The 22,653-nt window shown below is 32.7% G+C and overlaps 1 protein-coding gene across 1 annotated transcript in view; it reads left to right on the top strand.

The window, feature by feature from the left end:
• The first annotated feature begins 6,917 nt into the window (after positions 1-6,917).
• The window catches only part of LOC143077017 (uncharacterized), a 61,633-nt gene continuing 45,897 nt past the window's right edge, over positions 6,918-22,653 (top strand). Inside the window, exons 1-3 of the mRNA XM_076252906.1 lie at positions 6,918-7,001; positions 8,226-8,808; positions 21,628-22,176. Coding sequence (XP_076109021.1) covers positions 8,259-8,808; positions 21,628-22,176 — 1,099 coding nt within the window. The 5' untranslated portion in view covers positions 6,918-7,001; positions 8,226-8,258. The remainder of the gene's footprint in view (positions 7,002-8,225; positions 8,809-21,627; positions 22,177-22,653) is intronic.

The raw sequence follows: 22,653 nt of genomic DNA, 5'->3' as shown, positions 1-22,653 counted from the left end.
GCGTCTGGCGTATAAAATTATAATCCTGGTACTTTTGATAACTATTTACACCACTGGGTCGATGCCACTGCTGGTGGACGTTTCGTCCCCGAGGGTATCACCAGCCCAGTAGTCAGCACTTCGGTGTTGACATGAATATCAATTATATGGTCATTTTTATAAATTTTCTGTTTACAAAACTTTGAATTTTTCGAAAAACTAAGGATTTTCTTACCCCAGGAGTAGATTACCTTAGCCATATTTGGCACAACTTTTAGGAACTTTTGATCCTCAATGCTCTTCAACTTTGTATTTATTTGGCTTTTTAACTATTTTGATCTGAGCGTCACTGATGAGTCTTATGTAGACGAAACGCGCGTCTGGCGTATAAAATTATAATCCTGGTACTTTTGATAACTATTTACACCACTGGGTCGATGCCACTGCTGGTGGACGTTTCGTCCCCGAGGGTATCACCAGCCCAGTAGTCAGCACTTCGGTGTTGACATGAATATCAATTATATGGTCATTTTTATAAATTTTCTGTTTACAAAACTTTGAATTTTTCGAAAAACTAAGGATTTTCTTACCCCAGGAGTAGATTACCTTAGCCATATTTGGCACAACTTTTAGGAACTTTTGATCCTCAATGCTCTTCAACTTTGTATTTATTTGGCTTTTTAACTATTTTGATCTGAGCGTCACTGATGAGTCTTATGTAGACGAAACGCGCGTCTGGCGTATAAAATTATAATCCTGGTACTTTTGATAACTATTTACACCACTGGGTCGATGCCACTGCTGGTGGACGTTTCGTCCCCGAGGGTATCACCAGCCCAGTAGTCAGCACTTCGGTGTTGACATGAATATCAATTATATGGTCATTTTTATAAATTTTCTGTTTACAAAACTTTGAATTTTTCGAAAAACTAAGGATTTTCTTACCCCAGGAGTAGATTACCTTAGCCATATTTGGCACAACTTTTAGGAACTTTTGATCCTCAATGCTCTTCAACTTTGTATTTATTTGGCTTTTTAACTATTTTGATCTGAGCGTCACTGATGAGTCTTATGTAGACGAAACGCGCGTCTGGCGTATAAAATTATAATCCTGGTACTTTTGATAACTATTTACACCACTGGGTCGATGCCACTGCTGGTGGACGTTTCGTCCCCGAGGGTATCACCAGCCCAGTAGTCAGCACTTCGGTGTTGACATGAATATCAATTATATGGTCATTTTTATAAATTTTCTGTTTACAAAACTTTGAATTTTTCGAAAAACTAAGGATTTTCTTACCCCAGGAGTAGATTACCTTAGCCATATTTGGCACAACTTTTAGGAACTTTTGATCCTCAATGCTCTTCAACTTTGTATTTATTTGGCTTTTTAACTATTTTGATCTGAGCGTCACTGATGAGTCTTATGTAGACGAAACGCGCGTCTGGCGTATAAAATTATAATCCTGGTACTTTTGATAACTATTTACACCACTGGGTCGATGCCACTGCTGGTGGACGTTTCGTCCCCGAGGGTATCACCAGCCCAGTAGTCAGCACTTCGGTGTTGACATGAATATCAATTATATGGTCATTTTTATAAATTTTCTGTTTACAAAACTTTGAATTTTTCGAAAAACTAAGGATTTTCTTACCCCAGGAGTAGATTACCTTAGCCATATTTGGCACAACTTTTAGGAACTTTTGATCCTCAATGCTCTTCAACTTTGTATTTATTTGGCTTTTTAACTATTTTGATCTGAGCGTCACTGATGAGTCTTATGTAGACGAAACGCGCGTCTGGCGTATAAAATTATAATCCTGGTACTTTTGATAACTATTTACACCACTGGGTCGATGCCACTGCTGGTGGACGTTTCGTCCCCGAGGGTATCACCAGCCCAGTAGTCAGCACTTCGGTGTTGACATGAATATCAATTATATGGTCATTTTTATAAATTTTCTGTTTACAAAACTTTGAATTTTTCGAAAAACTAAGGATTTTCTTACCCCAGGAGTAGATTACCTTAGCCATATTTGGCACAACTTTTAGGAACTTTTGATCCTCAATGCTCTTCAACTTTGTATTTATTTGGCTTTTTAACTATTTTGATCTGAGCGTCACTGATGAGTCTTATGTAGACGAAACGCGCGTCTGGCGTATAAAATTATAATCCTGGTACTTTTGATAACTATTTACACCACTGGGTCGATGCCACTGCTGGTGGACGTTTCGTCCCCGAGGGTATCACCAGCCCAGTAGTCAGCACTTCGGTGTTGACATGAATATCAATTATATGGTCATTTTTATAAATTTTCTGTTTACAAAACTTTGAATTTTTCGAAAAACTAAGGATTTTCTTACCCCAGGAGTAGATTACCTTAGCCATATTTGGCACAACTTTTAGGAACTTTTGATCCTCAATGCTCTTCAACTTTGTATTTATTTGGCTTTTTAACTATTTTGATCTGAGCGTCACTGATGAGTCTTATGTAGACGAAACGCGCGTCTGGCGTATAAAATTATAATCCTGGTACTTTTGATAACTATTTACACCACTGGGTCGATGCCACTGCTGGTGGACGTTTCGTCCCCGAGGGTATCACCAGCCCAGTAGTCAGCACTTCGGTGTTGACATGAATATCAATTATATGGTCATTTTTATAAATTTTCTGTTTACAAAACTTTGAATTTTTCGAAAAACTAAGGATTTTCTTACCCCAGGAGTAGATTACCTTAGCCATATTTGGCACAACTTTTAGGAACTTTTGATCCTCAATGCTCTTCAACTTTGTATTTATTTGGCTTTTTAACTATTTTGATCTGAGCGTCACTGATGAGTCTTATGTAGACGAAACGCGCGTCTGGCGTATAAAATTATAATCCTGGTACTTTTGATAACTATTTACACCACTGGGTCGATGCCACTGCTGGTGGACGTTTCGTCCCCGAGGGTATCACCAGCCCAGTAGTCAGCACTTCGGTGTTGACATGAATATCAATTATATGGTCATTTTTATAAATTTTCTGTTTACAAAACTTTGAATTTTTCGAAAAACTAAGGATTTTCTTACCCCAGGAGTAGATTACCTTAGCCATATTTGGCACAACTTTTAGGAACTTTTGATCCTCAATGCTCTTCAACTTTGTATTTATTTGGCTTTTTAACTATTTTGATCTGAGCGTCACTGATGAGTCTTATGTAGACGAAACGCGCGTCTGGCGTATAAAATTATAATCCTGGTACTTTTGATAACTATTTACACCACTGGGTCGATGCCACTGCTGGTGGACGTTTCGTCCCCGAGGGTATCACCAGCCCAGTAGTCAGCACTTCGGTGTTGACATGAATATCAATTATATGGTCATTTTTATAAATTTTCTGGATACAAAACTTTGAATTTTTCGAAAAACTAAGGATTTTCTTACCCCAGGAGTAGATTACCTTAGCCATATTTGGCACAACTTTTAGGAACTTTTGATCCTCAATGCTCTTCAACTTTGTATTTATTTGGCTTTTTAACTATTTTAATCTGAGCGTCACTGATGAGTCTTATGTAGACGAAACGCGCGTCTGGCGTATAAAATTATAATCCTGGTACTTTTGATAACTATTTACACCACTGGGTCGATGCCACTGCTGGTGGACGTTTCGTCCCCGAGGGTATCACCAGCCCAGTAGTCAGCACTTCGGTGTTGACATGAATATCAATTATATGGTCATTTTTATAAATTTTCTGTTTACAAAACTTTGAATTTTTCGAAAAACTAAGGATTTTCTTACCCCAGGAGTAGATTACCTTAGCCATATTTGGCACAACTTTTAGGAACTTTTGATCCTCAATGCTCTTCAACTTTGTATTTATTTGGCTTTTTAACTATTTTGATCTGAGCGTCACTGATGAGTCTTATGTAGACGAAACGCGCGTCTGGCGTATAAAATTATAATCCTGGTACTTTTGATAACTATTAACTGATGACCTTTGCAAAGGAGTAGGTCCGGTAAGGACCGATTTTGGCCTCAAATTTCAAGTTCAGCTGACGAAAGATTTTAGACACTTTTTAAACACTTAAGTGTCTATTTTGGTTGATTCAATAATTAAATGTAAAAGATTTTAACTGATCATGTCATTAAAAACGCTCAGATTCAAGTTTAATAATGAAAAATCTGTCAAATATGCAAAAAATCGTCACTTTTCAGATGGTTTTTGTCAAAAATGAAAGTGGCCGCATCCGTGTTCATCCTCAACCTTTATATATGTTACATGTATGTATTATTATCAAATACAACTTACATTTCAATATTATGAATGAACACGAATGCGGCCACTTTCATTTACGACGGAAACCGTCTAAAATTTAGGTAAAATGCTAAAATTGTTAAAATTTCAGTAATTTAGCATGACTTAATGATGTTAGTACTCGATATATGTGCATTGTATTGACAAAAACAGCCTATATGTGTGTAGCAGAAGCATTCTACTTTCCAATAACCAGCTAAAAGATGACATTTTCACAATTTTGTAAAACTGCTATATTTTGGGGCCAAAAAGGGGTCTTACTGAACCCACTCCTTTGATCCCATTGGTGATAACGACTTATAGCGGTCAATCCTGTTTACTGAATCATCTGTTTACTAGTGTGGGCAGTGCGACCATATACAAACAAAATCTACATGTCGAATTTTGCCTTCTTTGCTTAATTATATATTTACAACACTCCGATTGTTTTGGATTTTAAAAAGCAATGATATTTGTGTATTGTGTGAATTATTAGTTGTATAACTTGTGTCCGATAGTACTGTCATGTATCAGTTTGACAATAAAATGTGTATGATACATGCAATAGATAATGGTTCCCATTTTACGAATTTGATCTACCGGATTAGACTATCTACAGGGTTTGTAATAACATGAGGCACACTACTGAGCAGGATCTGCTTAAGGTTTTGGTGGAGTTGTGTGGCTTAGTCATTAGTTTTCTGTGTTGTGTCTTGTGTACTTTTATTTGTCTGTTTGTCTATTTTTTTTTAGCCATGACGTTGTCAGGTATTTGCGATCTATGCGTTTGACTGTCCTCTGGTATCTTTTGTCCCTTTTGTAAAGATACAATTGTTACAAAATATTCACAATAAAACATAAAATGATAAAACTAAGCATCAAAGAAAAAAACAAAGATTCCAATCAATACTTCTTACTTGACTCAACAACTTATCGATCTCACCCTTGCAACTACTAACTTGTACAATAAGATTGTCTAGTATGTATATACAAATCCTGTGATTCCGTTGTATTATATTATATATGGTCATTAATATAGATATATAAAACAGACATCTATGGGGGTTGAGATCTCAAAAACATGTTTAACACCGCCGCATTATTGTGCCTGTTCCAGGTCAGGAGCCTCTGGCCTTTATTAGTCTTGTATGATTTTAAATTTTAGTTTCTTGTGTATATATCGGAGTTTATTATGAGGTCACTGGACTGGTATACACCTTTGTTTGGGGGCCAGCTAAGGAACACCTTTAAGGGCGGGAGTTTCTCACTGTATTGAAGACTGTTGTTTGCTCGTTGATCTCTATGGCACAGTCCATTTCCATTCTCAATGTAATCTAAATTGCAATGCATTGGTAGCCGAAAGTTTTCGTCGATATATTGATGTCAGTCACATATAATAGACTTTATGGAGACTTTCTATTCTCAGTGAGGACAAACTAAAAGAACCAAAGATAAATTTAGCTTCTAGATAAATTAATTTTTATAGTACATAGACATCAGTAAATTAGCCTATTCAAAGTTCATAAAATTAAGCATACAAAGGACACAATTGGATATAATTTGAGGAGACTATTACAGCCACAGATTTAGGCAGCTATATTGGCCCTATAAAAAGAAAAATGTTTTTCTTTGACTGATTGTTATAGCCGCTATATAATATGAATTTTTCTCAATGTTGAATGTCAAACACTGGCCCACAATTGTTTACACCTCCTTCCTCTAACTTTAGGTAGATAGTTAATATCGTTAGCAATCATACCACATCTCCTTACTTTGTTTTAACGGTAATTAAAGGTAAATGTTAGCTTCTCATGTCTCACCCTAATTTTGTTGAAATTATTAAAGGTGAACTGTTTAATCAATTTGACCACCAACATAATACGCATTAGAGGATCGGGTCAACACAATTGGAAAACGTTTTTAAAAACGGAGTTGAAAAGCGTCGAAAACATGAATCCAAGAGAGGATGTGACGAACCTAGATAATAAAATAAATGCATCTTGGGACCTTCATATCTCAAATTGCAAAAAGCCTTTTATAACTTGCTGTTCAGTGTGATCAAAGCCTCCGTTTGACCTATAATGTTTTTCTTTTACAAATTGTGACTAAGATGGAGACCTGTCTCATCGACACTCATACCACCTCTTCCTATATATCTATGTTTCGAATAGGGAATGAAAGGATGCAGAAAACGGATTTAGATTAGAAATAATCACTTACTACCACTGTAAAAAATTAAACTCTACTATAGAATTTAGGCCCACATAAACATAAATTTTAGCACTTTAACTAATATTAGCGAGGGTCATAGATCAATAAATACATTTTCACTGTTCAACGAAACAAATATGTTAGAACGTGTGATGTTTTACATTTTTTTTTTATAAATACGTCTTATTAAATGTAACAAACAGAGCTGAACTTTATTTTAGGGTAAATATTTTTTTTTTTATCACTTAAAAATCACGTGTTACCTGGATGACCTAAAAAACGATATGTAAAGGTCTCTTTCGAAATAAAATACTATCTAGTTCACACAGCTTTTTAATCAACAAAACATTATAACCAACCACCCGTCAAACACATAACACAGGTACCTGTGTATAATCAGTCACTAGATCGCAATTTTTAATAATATGTCATGCGCAGGTTGTTATTTCCGTCTCATGACAAATAATCAAGAAATAAATATAGAACACAACAGGAAACTATTGGTAATGAATATAAAACAAATGATAAAGGTTAGTTTGAATTTTGTTTTTGATTTCCATCCATATATGTTCAACTGATATTAGCGAGGGTCATAGACATGATAGATGAATACATACTTAGTACATATTCAAGGTAAAAATCACGAAGTTTAAATAAGGCAAATTTGAGATAATGGTGTAATAAATTGATAGACATAAGAAGATGTTGTATTAATGCCAATGAGACAACTCTCTATATATGTCACAATTTGTAAAAGTAAATCTGTATAGGTCAAAGTACGTCTTCAACGTGGAGCCTTGGCTCACATCGAACAGAAAGCTTTAAAAGGCCCGAAAAAGTCTAGTGTTTGAATGGTCTAACACAACAGTCTATGTCGTTCAAAACTTTCATTTGTTGTGTTAGACCATTCAAACAGAAAAGCCAACGGTGTAATCTGTATATAAACAGATATACGAAAAACACTCATGAACCACAACAACAAACGAATACCTATGAGCATCAGGTTTACATCATCAAAAAAAGGTTTGCTATCGTTTTATATTGATTAGACACCAGATGAATATGGATATAATCAATATTGCTTAGAATGATTGATTTTAGGATTCACAAGTCAGTTAAAAATCTATTTATAAATAAATGTTTTGCTGAATTGGTTATTCAAGCCTCCATATCCAGGTATCAATACAAAAATGTTTAACATTGCTCAAGAAAGTTCATGCATTCCCCAAATGATTTCCTAAACCAATTTTTTATTTATAAAAAGTTTTTATATGTCGTTTGTAAGTGGTATGTATCGTTGGGTTTCTTGTTTTCCTGTTTGAATTGTGGGGCCCTTCATAGCTTGCTGTTCGTTGTTAGCCGAGGCCCCGAGTTAAAAGTCTGGCTTTTGACAACATCTTATTAATGGAAGTAATGTGTATTAGAAAAGCAAATACAATCACTAACGCCATTTTGAAATGATTTTTAACTTCAAACATATTAAATTCCCTACGCTATTTAGTATTATCAGTTTATTGACCTTGATTCAATTGTTATCATGTACAAAAAGCAATGTATTTTTCTTTCATACCAATTTTTGTGTTCAGTAAAGGTCGTTAATTGATTTTCGTTGTCATAGTTTTTCAAACTTCAAATTTCATAAAACATAACAGGTGTATACATAATGAAATTGTTCTTAAATTGAGATTGCTACTACCTCTTCAAAGTTGTCGTTGTAAACGTTTGTTTTTCTGTTATATTTAAATTTATTTCAGGTTTGAATGCAAACAGGGATATAAACAAACACCATGTTTCATCAGAATAGAAGCGCTAATGCAGACAGACGTGCAACACTTGTTTGTTTTGTGACTAATTTTTTCCCTAAATTAATGCGATGTTTTTTATCGTATTGTATCAAGCAAAACGGTCTTACGAACAAGTACTGCAACAATACAAGAAATCCATCTATATTAACGCCTACCGAATTACTTTTGATACAAGAGTTACCGTCCATTGAAAATTTTACTATACATCTATGTTATAAATTTATTACTTTGGAAGAACTGCTACCTAAACCATCAAATGGATGGGGAAAATTTCCAGATGAAAAGAGATTAGAAGTCGAAGATGATATAGAGCGGATACGGCATGCAATAAATGAAATTATTACAACGAACGATGATGAATGTACAAAAAACTACTTTGTCAAATTTCTTTATAAATTAGAAAGGATTATTCAGCGAGTTCAGATTGCTTTGGGAAATAAAACTCTTTATGTAATTTTCAAATCTTTCCTGATAAAGAATATTGATACTGAAGTGGTTCTCGGTGAATTCATCAATGTTGACATTATAAGAGGTAAGAAATATATACATATATAAAACATTACAGAAATTGTAATCCATAGATCCAATAAATTTCTGTTATTTTGTACTTATTTTTCTAAATTGTATTTCACAACAAATAGTGGATAGAATAACACAACGCCATCCGGATATTATAACATTTAATATTACTCAAACTTGATTTTAGGACAAAATAGCAAGAGACATAGACTTATATTGTCACATACTTAATATGATTAGATAATTTTCTTCCACTGTTTGGTATATCAAATAAGTTTATTCATACATTTAGAAGTACATTCAGTAGATTTCCTGTCATTTAGTGTATCAAGATCGTAACCAGTTTTATTGATTCATTCTGAACAATCAGGTGAACTACATTCTCGGAAGTAGGATATAAGTTGGCAATTATTAAAATATTATTATTTTGATACGTAACAAACTGTTGGAAAAGATTAATCACATCTATGTTTATTTAAATGCGACACTTATTCACCTTTGCTATACTAATTTTGCAGCATTTTCGTATTTCACAGTTATTAGAATGAACTGAGGCAATTTTCAAAGTTTATTAAATTTTGGAAATGCATTTACTGATGAGGATAGCAGTCACAAAATGCCTGCTTCATGGCCATTCTGCACCCAATTTTTGTCTTTGTCAATTGCCCCGCCTACTTTCTTCGATTTTTTTCCATTAATTTCATGAAACCTTGAAAGGTTTCACTTTTGATTTTATGCAATAAATATTAATGTTCTCACCACAAACTTGAGTGTTTTCAGGTATTGAAATACCAGATGTCAGCTAGGAAAAGGCTACTTCAAACAAATTGATTTCCTAAAGGAAACTTAACACATAAAGGCAACATTAGTATGCGGCTGTTCAAAAGTGAACATAAACTTCTCATCAAACAACACCTTGTACATAAAGTTCCGTATAGTACTACATGTTTATCATGTTAAATATTATGTATATGTTCAACCCTATTATATCCAATAAAACAGTACAATTAACCTTTGAAAAAATTAAAAACAAATTTTTCAGAGAACAATTGAAGGACTTACACCAGTAACAATATATTTTGATATGAAAACATTCAGTTTAAATGTTAAATCCTATGGCTTTATGATGTATAAATATGAATTTTAAGCAAAGGTCAAAATCTGGTACGTCCAATTTGCCTATGACCTTGACCTCAATTTCAAGGTCATAAACAAAGGATCTCAAATCAAAAGACACTAGGTCTGTTATATGCATTGTCAATTAGTTATATCACTTTAAGCATTATTCTAATTATAAAAGGGGAGAAAACTCCTATTTACAGTCATCGTAGCCTCACAATCAAAATGTAAGTGTTACGAAATGTCGCAACGAACAATTTAGTAAAAATAATGTGTCGCTATCTTTTACGGTTTTTGAAAATTAGTTAAAATAAGCCAAAATCAAAATTTAGAATATGACCTTGACCTTTGACCTTGACCTAATTTTCATTTTTTTGGACCAAGGACCTCAAATCGAAAGACCATAAACCTATATAACTAATGTTTTACCAGTTAGAAACGCATTCCCCCGATATCAAATACATAAGGGGGAATAACTCTTATATGGAGTCTCCAGATAGCTTCGATCAAAATTAAAATCCTAATCATGAGAATATAACGAGAAATTGGGTAAAATAAATTTGTCGTAATCTTTAACGGTTGCGCAGGAGTAGTGGTCACAAGAAAAAAACAGTGTTTGGGGAGATAACTCTTACAACGTAAAGTATTGTGTTACACGGTTGTCAATTTCAAAACGGATAAACTATACAATATCATATTTTAAATATCTAAGCAACACCTTTTGAAACCACAATCGACGTAAGAAAAAAACATTAGGTGGAAGAAAAAAAAAAATTAAAAACCCATTGTTCAGAGACCAACTCGAGGTCTTTCCACCAGTAAAGATCTATTTTGATATTAAAATATTAAAAAATCAGTCTAAAGTGTCATTTCCGATGGCTTTATGATGTAAAAATGTGAATATAAAGCAAAGGTTAAAATCTAGAACATCCTATCAACCTTTGACCTTGCCTCAATTTCAAGGTCCCAAACTAAGGACCTAAAATCAAAAGACCCTAGGTCTTTAATATTTTTGGTAAATGACTTATACCACTGAACTCATAATTCTAAATATAAGATGGGCGAAAACTCCAAATTCTTGTTTACGCACCCTTTCAACAAAAATTTAGTAGTGACGACATGTTGCAATTAAAGGGAAATTCCGCGATTTTATCATCTAATTATGTTCATCTTAACATAAAAAACACATTTGCAAAGTTTTAAATTTATATTCCTTCTAATAACGGAGAAAATCAAGTATTTGTAACTTTTTTGGTTGAATTCTCGAGTGGGTCGTGACGTATTAGCCCGATTTATTGAATTCTGGGAAAAAATAAAATCTGTTTAACTCTTATAGCTTATCGACAATATACGTAATTAAAAGCGCACAGCTGACGAATGGTCGAAGTTATTAACCACAATATAAGAATGAACGAAAATGAATATGCATATACCGTTTTGGATTGATTGAATTAAACTCCTATAAAATTATCTCTAGTAAATGTTTTTGAATAAATTTAATTAATTATTGTTGAGATTGTTTTCGTAAAATATTTATTGAACATTTTTACTGATATTGAACGGAAAATATTTCAGTTCTATTTACCGTTATTGTTTTGATAATCATTTCAATGCAACTAATGTGTGAGCAGAGTGTGTATATTATTTTGTAAAGGTCACTGTATATGTCTCGGCTTGAGGTCAACAGAAAGGATTAGAAAGAGTATGCTGTCACGATGTTAATACACTAAGATTTAATACACGATGAGAATAAAGATACAATAATTAAATTGTGTAAATTAATTGAAAATAAAATTCAGATTCGTAATTCCGAAAGTGTATAAAAATAAAAGGAAACAATTTTTGATTACTTTCTTAGCGGCAATTGGCGTAAAGATTCAAATATGAAGCAAAAAATAGTAGTTTTAATCTTTTATAAAAACTAAATGCAATATTACCCAATTTGATATACCATTGTACATCTGTTTGATATCATTGACTTTACCGGAATTTCTTAACTTGTATTCAAATCTGGCTGTGTTTAAATGCTAATAAAACTATTGCAATTTTAAAGTTTTTAATTGACAAAAAAATACAACATACAACATGCATGATTCTTTTTTAGTTTCTTTTTAACATTTTATTCTTACATAATTAAATTCATTTGACAATCATTTACACGAACTTTTTGTGAAAAGAATATCAATTATCTAAGCTAAGGCATTATTTCTTTTGAGGATTTTTGAGGATTTTTTTAAAAATTCTATGATAATATTTGTGCAATGTTGAACATGATAGCCGTCATTAATCCAAATAAGTAATACAGTAGTTGTAATAAAAGTTATATTTTAGTCATGCATAATTGATATTGACGAATTTATAATAGTTCGTCCATACATCGTTGTTCTTGAAACAATCATTATTAGTATACATGTAAGTTTCCTGACGTATAAGAGCCATTGAGGATAAGCTCCAGAAAAATCAGACTAGTGGCGTTTCGTTCGTTTGTTTGTTGGGAAAGGAGAGAAAATGCAACCGCTTGTACAGATAAACGACAGAATTACCATACAAGCATTTAAAGTCAACACAATCAGAAAGAGTTCCCATCGTTGGACTGGGAATATGAAGGCTTCCAAGAATGAACAAGTGACATGTCTAACTCTGAACAGTTATAAAACAGACTATCGACATTGACCGCTTGTTCTTGATATTTGAAACTGTATGCATATATATACGTATACGTTTATGATATATATAATGATGAGTTCTTGCGTCTGACAAAAACTAAATTCCTTCATGGTTATATCTTGCCATACGTTTATATTGGTTTGTAAGGTGATTACTCACAATCGTTATTTGAAAATCCTGTTTGTGAGATGTAGATTCATTCAATACAGAAATTTAGTCTATATATTTCACAAGTGTATAACACGGAGAAGCTCTGAAGGTCCATTACTCCCATTTTGTTTGGGTGTGAACCATCGATGTTTATAGCCCTTTTACAGCAATATCACAGAATAAGATGATGAGGGTAGAAAGAACTATGGACGTCATGTGGCAAATATTACATGCATATCGGACAATGAGTTGTCAATCTGTATGAAAAGATTTACAATACAACCATATTATTGAGAAGGAATGTTTACATGCTATACTCTCGTACTAGTATTACAGGGTTCTTGTGGCGTTCACCTTAGACACACATCTTTTTAACGATGTTTAAAAAAAGACAGAACCAATTTAATGTCATATTTCCCTATTTTTTAAATATAACTAAAAGTCTTTTATCTGACAAGAATACCCCTATTTAGCAAACAAGTAATTTATTCTTTTTTCTGTTATTGAATACCAAGAAAGAAAATAAATCCCGAAATTAATTTGAAACTTTGATACTCAAAAGTTTCCCAGCAAAATATTCACATTCCCTGGGGATAATTAGTGTTCGTCCAGTGGCATATATAACAATTGTGATAACGAATTACTTCCTTTGTTCGAGAACAATCTTATTGAAATATAAATCTGTGATTTTACTAGGTCCACAGCTTCAATGAACCAAAGCAAAAGTTATACATCGACCTGTATTTAAATCAAATTGGTTCTCTTCTTCTTCTGGTATACAATAGTCTATCGACATTCGATGATTACATACTGTTGGCATACGTGGACTAGTCTATTTACAACACTTTTATCCCTATTTATTCAAAATATATGTTTTTTTCTTATGTTCAATGTATACATGTATATATTTTAAATTGCGCTATAGTTCCGTAACTTTCTATCCAGTCGTATAAACGAATCGTCGGCAAGTGCGTACATTTTTTTAAATCAATATTTCTGGTCTGTTCCAATCTGTCCTTCACTATTGACAATGACTATATATTACATTTTCCCAAATTCACCCTTGGAAAAAATATTTAAATAGATTTTAATTTCATCAAATCTTATTTTTTGGGTATTATTTATATGTTGATGAATTATATTCTTTACACCAGAAATGTTATTTATAAACAAGCGTATGAGTTTAGTAATGACAAGTAAGACAGAGTTGTATATTATTCATCTGATAGTTCAAAATGGAAAGTTATAAGCTATAAGTTATCAGCCGTGTACACTGATCAATACCTGCAGAAGTGAAACGATGCATGAACTTGCAAGCCCGACAGGAAATCGCTTGAATACCTGGACGTGTCACCTCACACCCCTCACAATACCTTTGGAAATAATACCTTTAGCCATGCTGGTGATCAGATGAGGGAAGATCAAAATATATTTGTTTATTACTTTAAAGAATTATGAACAAATTAGATTTTCGAAAACAATTTTCACGGAACACTTATTTATGATTTCAACTTTGACTTTTCACCTAATTCCAACATCAACAGTTTAAAAACAACAGACCATGGTAATTTAAAAAAAGTAAGAATATTTTTCGTATCAAGTTAGTTAGTCGGATAAAACAACCGTACGATTGACAAGATATCGACACGCAATTATGACTGCATCGGTTACTGTAGTTTTGTTTCTTTGTGGTTTATAGACATATCGTTTTTATTAATCGGGAAAGACGACAAAATGGCGGATCGCAGAGAATTGATACCCTAAATTTAAAATCGATGGTGATCGCTTATCTAGCGGAATAAAACTTTAATATCTATGAATTTGAGCATTTTTATACAGAATGAACATAATATCAATTTTTGATTTTTTTGCGAAGTTTCCCTTTAACAATTTAGTAAACATAATTGTCGGTATGTTCTTCGATTTTTGAAAATAAGGGAAAATATGCCAAAATCTAAAATTTAGAATATGACCTTGACCTTTGACCTTGGCCTTGTTTTCTTTTTTTGGGACCAAGGACCTCAATCTAAAGACCCGATGTCTCCATCGCTTATGGTTTAACAGTTAGAAATGCATATCACTTGAATCAAAAGAAAAGGGGAATTAATTCTCAAATGGAGTCTCCGTATAGCTTCAGTCCAAATAGCCAACCTAATCCTGAAGATGTAACGAGCAATTTGGTAAAATAAATTTGTCGTAATCTTTTACGGTTGCGAAGGAAAAGTGGCCACAAGAAAAACAGTGTTTCAACTTAAAGTACACTCAAATGCGGCAAAGCTTAGCGAAAGGTAGTGCGACGTAATGAGTCAAACAAACTTTATTAGATAAACTCGTAAAGGAACGATCGTTTTCATTGGTCAATTCAAACCTTCGACCTCACACCTGCGAAAATAGAACACGCGTACTATAAGTTGAATGGACTGATCAGTATTCACTAAGCCGGTCGTATTCACTTACATTATTGTGTTCTTGATTATCCCATAGCAATTCTAGCTTTTCAATGATACATGTATGTGCATGTAAAATTCATTGAATTTATAATTTTGTGTGCGCTAGTAAAATTTTAAACTTTAAAATCTTAAGGTTTCACATCGAAATATTTAATTCAACTTTCTCCTCTCAGTTGTTTCTGGATTAAGAGATCTACCATTTTATTTTGATAGGAGAGTGGACTTTGATGAAACATTTAGTCCTTTTTTTTAAGTTGTATTCTTTGTCCTGTCTTTAATTTTTAGTCTATTTGGTCCTGCCTTTTTAGTGTTTTTTTTAACATAAATCGTTATTCGGCTTTTTTGCCAAGTTGCCTTTTTATATCTTTCGCAAGTTTTAGGTATTCGACTAAGAATAGTGTGATTTTTTTTGTAATTCAATTTACTTAATTTTGAGACAAAAATCCCGAAATTCTGAGTAAATTCAGAATATGTAACCAACCATACTTTGAGAAAAATAAAGATGGAAAACTATGGCACAGATATGTACTTTATAAACTCCAGCGATATACTTAATGCATTTTATAAGTTAACTGTTTTTCTATTCTCGGTTGTAATTCGAACGTAGACTATATATTTGTGAATATCTAAATAGTTACAGAGAAAACAATCACTTTCTTACGGTATTAAATTAAAGGAGAGGGTTTTAGCCAATTTAAATCGAAAACAGTATATTCATATTGTTCCTTATAAACTACGATAAGATTTTTTTTAGCTCCACACATACAAAAGAAAAAATCTTCGCCGATGTAACATTTCAATCCTTTAAGTTTTTACACCAAAATGCCTTCACTGAATTCAATTGAATTTCGTGGTGATCATGATAGTACATTGCATACTACGTCTTCATTCACGTGCACAAATGATACGATTATTATTTTTGTTTTTGTTTCTATATTTCGGGGACAATTTGCTCCGTTTATGATACGTAAATTCTTAATGACCAAACGCTTAGCTACTGCGTAACTTTCTGTATCTTCGGTTTATAACATGAAAACCCTAAAAGAGGAATATGCAACCCATTATAACTTTTTCATGTTTTTGTAATGGATCAGCATTATGAGATCCTTATTATAAGTAACTACGACATTGAAAGAAATTAAAAGTGGTTACTTAATCATGTATAAAAGCGGCACATGTATTTTATGTTATCCTTATATGTTTCATAATGCGGTACATTATATACACGATAATTATGTTGCTGAAGTATAATATTTCGACACAACAATTTGAAATTCACAAAACATTTTTTTAATTCTTTTGACCAAAGATTTGTAAACAATACATTGTCAAATGAGACGTTACAAGTTGTTTGTTTGTGATACGCCAGAATGTTATCAATGAACTATCAAACGCTAAAGTTGACTGCATTTCAGTGTATTCGGTTACGCGGTTGTCAGTTTTTAAAGTGTATAAATTATACGATATCTTCTTCCAAAAATCTAAGCGACAACTTATGAAACAACCATACTACGCAAGAAATTTTTTTTGCGGAAACAAAAACAAAATCAAAAGGTCTTTACCCGGAAAGATGGTAAGACCTAAAAAGAAAAGAAAACAAAATATAAATTTGTTTGATTCCTAAAGGGATAATAGCTACGAGATGTAAAAAAAAACATATCTATTTTTTTGTTCAATCATTACTGAAAATGAAAAAGTGAAATATTCTTTTTAGCAGCCAGAATGGTTCAATTTTGTCAAAATAAGGTTATAAACATTGATGGTGAATTTTCTGTTTGTTTTGTTCACGCGTCATCGAAGTAGTTGAGATTTGATGCGACTGTCATGCAAGTGAGATATGTAGCTAGCTATAGGGCCAAGTTCGGTCCACCATTTTTGACATGAGAAAATGCCTGTGCCAAATCAGAAATATGACAGTTGTATCCATGCGTTTGATATGTTTGAGGTTTTGAGGTTTTGACTTTGCCATTTAATTGAAGATTAAACTTTTAAATTTTTCGAAAAACTAAGGATGTTCTTATCCCAGGCATAGATAACCTTAGCAGTATTCGACACAACTTTTGTGAACGTTAGATCCTCAATGCTCTTCAACTTTGTACTTGTTTGGCTTTTTAAGAACTTTGTTGATATGAGCGTAACTGATGAGTCTTATGAAGACGAAACGCGCGTCTGGCTTACTTAATTATAATCCTGGTACCTTTGATAACTATTTACATCACTGGGTCGATGACACTGGTGGTGGACGTTTCGTCCCCGATGGTATCACCAGCCTAGTAGTCAGCACTTCGGTTTTGACATGAATATCAATTATGTGGTCATTTGTGTAAATTCCATGTTTACACAACTTAATTTTTTTGAAAAAGTAAAAGGTTGAATAACGCATTCATTGCGCGTGTTCAACAATGCAACGGAAAAGAATGTTGACTTTGAGAGTGTAGGTAAATTATTTGATTGACTGTTTCGATTCACAAAAAATATTCTTATATAGGTAAAAACGATGAATAACTTTAATCTATAACAACTTTAAGAAATCCTATTAATATGCAAAGTTTTTCGACTCAACGATGAAATAAAAAACTGATTGACTAAAAATGTCATCAATTTACGTGTTCGTGTCATAAACATGATCTCAAAAACACGTTGACCAATCGTGTTGTTATTTTGTATGAAGGAATATACTTAAAGTTGAGAATGGAAATCGGGAATGTGTCAAAGAGACAACAGCAGTAGAAAACAGTCGAAAGCCACCATAGGATCTTCAATACAGCGGAAGAATCCGAAGAAAGCCGTGCTTAAGTTGGCCCCTAAACAAAAAATATGTACTAGTTCATACTACACTCCGAAATAGATAATTGAACTAAAAATCATACAAGACTAACAAAGGCCTGAGGCATCTTAATTGGGACAGGCGCAAATAAAATACTTCGTCAAATCATCCCCAAGTTACGCCACCAATTTTTTTTCAATCGTATAGTGATTACGCGCTATGAATTAAGTTCTTTCAAACCTATTAAATTATTCACATAGCATCATTACAATCAGTATACGTCAGTTGTATTTTTAAAGATAAATGTAACTATCGGCAATTGAGCAACATTTTACATAATTTTAAACATTTGGTCAATATTGAAATATTATAATTTCATCATATGTATTAGGCACAATCCCTCCTGTTAGGGGTCTAGTATTATACCATCATGAAATACATGAGAAGAACATAAACCGTGTCATGCCAACAACTGGTTTTAGAATAAATGTGTTTAATTTCGATGCAAAGACCAAATAAGTGAATCAATATTAAAGCCACAATATGCAATCTTATTGACCTGACAGCAGTATCGTAACTATATTCCTTCTTAATAAGTATGTTTAAAGGTTTTGTTAGGTTTTGAGGTGAATACTGACATTTTTGTGCTTTTAAAGAATATTACCATAACAGATTGAATATGAAATAGCTGAAAGAATAAGATTTACTTATACCGATGATAAAATTTAGTAAAAATTTTGACTAGTTTTGTGATATGGTGATATCGAAAACCCTTGTGTAATAATTTTTTAGTACCACATAATTTTCTCTCGCTAAAATCTAATACGTTGTAATATACACGAGCGAATCGTACAAGTTGGATATATAAACACCATAGCATGGTGACAGGGGAACGTCACCATCTACAAATGGATAATTAACGATAGGAAATGAAAAATCATCTCTTTTTCATAAATTTTTGTATTAAGCTATCCGTTAATGATATAAATATCAAGATCCAGGAAAGGGCAGTGGTCATTGTAAGTATTAGCTTTTTTTTTTAAAGTAAGTTCAACAGGATAAATTTCTTTAGTATACATACTGAAATCGTCATTATTGGGAGCCAATATATCATTCAAATGTCTAAAAGTATTGTTAAATTTTTGTATCAAATGTTGTGTCGATGAGTCTTTGCTGATTTTAGTCATAAATTGTAACTCATAACAATTCAAAAACAGGTCCTCAATAAGTGGTGCACAGTTATTCTTCAAAGCGAACAAATATGTTATCAAGTAAACATTCAAGCGCAGATATAGTATCAAAGCATGTGCAATTGACATAGTTCTTTTGTTTGTTTGTTGCTACAAAAGATGACCTATTGCCATCTTTTGTCAGGGGAAATCTTCTAAAAATGTCAAACATAATTCTTGTTAAAAAAACACACACACACACAATTAAGTTTTTTTTAAGTCATGCACTTAAAAAATCTGACGTCAAGTACTTTTCATAAAAAAAATTGTTATATGAACACATGAAATACATCAATAAGGTATTTCACTTCAGCTTTCAGTACAGTATTTAAAAAAAGAATTTAACAGCCGAATCGATATGATATTCTTAAAGTTTTTCTTATAACTGTTTTTAAGACGGAGCATCCAAATCAAAAACGTCTGAACATAATATGTGTACTAAACATTCTCTTTTTCGATGAAATTATTTTCTTTTTTGGTGATTTGTCTCCAAAAAAGTGTCGCCGAGGGTAGAGACGAAAAATTATGTTTTTAAAATACTAAATTATTATATTTTGGGGGTAGGATTTTTTTCGGTGGAATTTTTGCTTTTGCAACGAAAATATCCACCCTTGAATATGCACCTTATATAACATACCATTTTAACTAAACTGCTGTTTCTTTGTCACATTTTTCGTTCAATTTCTCAATCTTATTTAACTGAGCTTATCGCAAAGCTTTAAATCATAAACAAACGGTGCTTTGAAGGCGACTGTAACTAACTTTTTCTACCAAATTTGGGTTAAAAAACTTTTCACTTTTGAATACAAAAACACAAACTTAGGCGAAAACTTAACCAAAATCAATGCAAAAGTGACGGTAGCTGTCATTTCCTTTTGCATTGATGCTAACTTACTATTTATAATGTATGTTCTTACAGTTTTGTGAATACAGCTACTTATTGTTTAAGTAATATGCACGTCTGATCTGTGTTGTTATAAGATGAAGTTCTATTTGTATCCATCCGATGAGTTAACAAAAAGGCAACAGTAGTAAACCGCTGTTCGAAAGTCGTTTATCGATTTAGAGAAAACAAATCCTGATTACAAACTAAAGCTGTTTTCAATTGATACCTATAGTTTGTTCTTATGTTCTATATGTGCTTGTCATCAGTCAGTAGTTTATTATTAAGTGGTTGTCGTGTGAAATACATTTCACTCACTAAGCACTTATGATTTTGATTAAGTGTTGCGTCCATGTTAATAGATTGGAAGCTATTAGCTTTAAGAATCTTTAGTCAACATTTTGTCATTTTAGTTCAATCACAATAGTTTATGATTACAATTAATAAGGAAATCAAAAGCGATGTATTTATTCGTTGTTAGATTTGTTGTGGTATTCATGTATAAATATAGTCCTTAAAAGATTCAGTGGCGGATCTAGAAATTTTAATAAGAGGGGGCCCACTGACTGCCTAAGGGGGGCCCGATTCCGTCACGCTTCAGTGATTCCCTATATAAACAACCAACATTTTTCTGAAAAAGGGGGGGGGGCGCCCCCCCCTAAATCCGCCTCTGAGATTAAACATCCATTAATAACAGTTTATTCATAAGTCATTGATTTTAGAAATGTTCTCATTCAATCCATTTAAATATAAATTCACTTTACGCAGTATAATTGATTTGGAGGCGTGCTTCAAATTAAAGTTGCTCTGAAACAGATTTTTTAGAAAGAACAACTGAAAACGACACTTCCGTTCTTAGCATAATAATAATTTGTTTGTCTGATACAATGTGTCTATGTTTCGATTCAATAGAGACGTATTTTTGATCATAAACCTTTAAATACCAGACATTTCGACTGATCTATAAATTTACCAATTTTGACATTTCGATTATGCTAGTTATCTTTGAAAAAAGAACATAAACAACTCTTTGATGTTGGATATAACAATACAAAATAATGATTTTTTTTTACAAAAATACTGAACTCCATGGAAAATTCAAAAAGGAAGGTCCCTGATCTAATAGCAAAATCAAAAGCTCATACACATAAACGAATGGATATCAACTGTCATATTCCTGACTTGGTACAGGTATTTTCTTATGTAGACTGTGAAATGCACGGGTATTTGCCGATTGTTATGCAATTAAATGACACTTTGCATTACAATAAAGGGTCAAGATGTATAACATGTTAAATTTAATGAGCAAATACCTATTATAGGTCTGTATCATTTTAATAAGGTTTAAATTTTCAAATATTTTGACCTGGGGCGCATCACTGAAGACACATTGATGCGCATCCGATGCAGAAAAATTGGGACCATTTGTGTAATTTCAAAACACTATAAAAATGTATTTACAAACATGTGCATACTTGTTGGTTAACTTCGTTATGTTCTTGAATAGATAATACTTAAAAAATAAACTCTTTCTTCAACTAATTGTCTTGTTTTCCTTATTTTGAAGGTTCTAATATTGAGCATATAAAATTACAAGACCGGGAAAGATACAGTAAAATCAGTGCTGTGATAACAGAGTTTTTCCCAAAATTACTGCGAAATATATTACAATCAAAAGTTTCACCTTCGATGTTATATAATTTATGTATAAAACCAGGCGTTCATTGGAACTATTCAGAGAAATCACAGGTTAATACATTAAAATCTAGTAACAATTACGAATCGCTAGATGCTTCGATGCTTTATAAGTTGTTTAGAACATTTACATGCGTAGACGAACCTACCCAAGGATGGGGAAAATTACCTACCAACTACGATCTAAGTATTTCGGACGATATAGAGCGAATACGCATCCTGAGAAATAAGTCCGCACATAGATGTGACACTCGCATCGATCAGACAGAGTTTGAAAACCAATTTTTACAGTTTCATGATATAACACGACGAATTTCTATTGATCATGAAAACGAGTTAACTGCAATAGAAACAGATAGTTTGGACCACAAGAGGCAGATTGAGTTAGAGAAAGCTCTGCATGAATTGGAGGATATTAAAGGTATGTATACTATTTGTTTACTTTGCCTCCAGGTGTAATACCACCATTGATTTTCTTCATAAGTCTTTGTTAAACTTGCATTTTCAAAAAGATTGTACACAGGTTATCTTTGTTTCAAATAAAGAAATACACGGCATGAATAAAGTATTATCCTGTCCAGTACTATAGAAAACAATTTACATACTGTTTCATTGCTTATAAGAAAGTAACCATCACTGGAAGTTAACCAATCAAATGTTCACACTTTTTTCCTGTGTACTAGCTTAATGAACCACGTAACCTCAAGTTTCAAAGATGTTCTATTGAAACACCAAATAAAAAAATAATGGTGCTTTGAAACACCCAAGATATTATTCTTTGACAAAGAGTTTTTTACTACAATGAAATGTAGCATAAGTTTCCTACAACTGTCAAATTCAAGAGAATATTTTTTTCGACCCTTTTTCTTATGCAACCGGATGTGACGTACTTTGATTT

This window comes from Mytilus galloprovincialis, chromosome 5 (assembly GCF_965363235.1).
Source record: "Mytilus galloprovincialis chromosome 5, xbMytGall1.hap1.1, whole genome shotgun sequence".
NCBI lineage: Eukaryota > Metazoa > Mollusca > Bivalvia > Mytilida > Mytilidae > Mytilus > Mytilus galloprovincialis.
The sequence above is the reverse complement of the archived record's forward strand: the minus strand, read 5'-3'. Positions and strand labels throughout refer to the sequence as shown.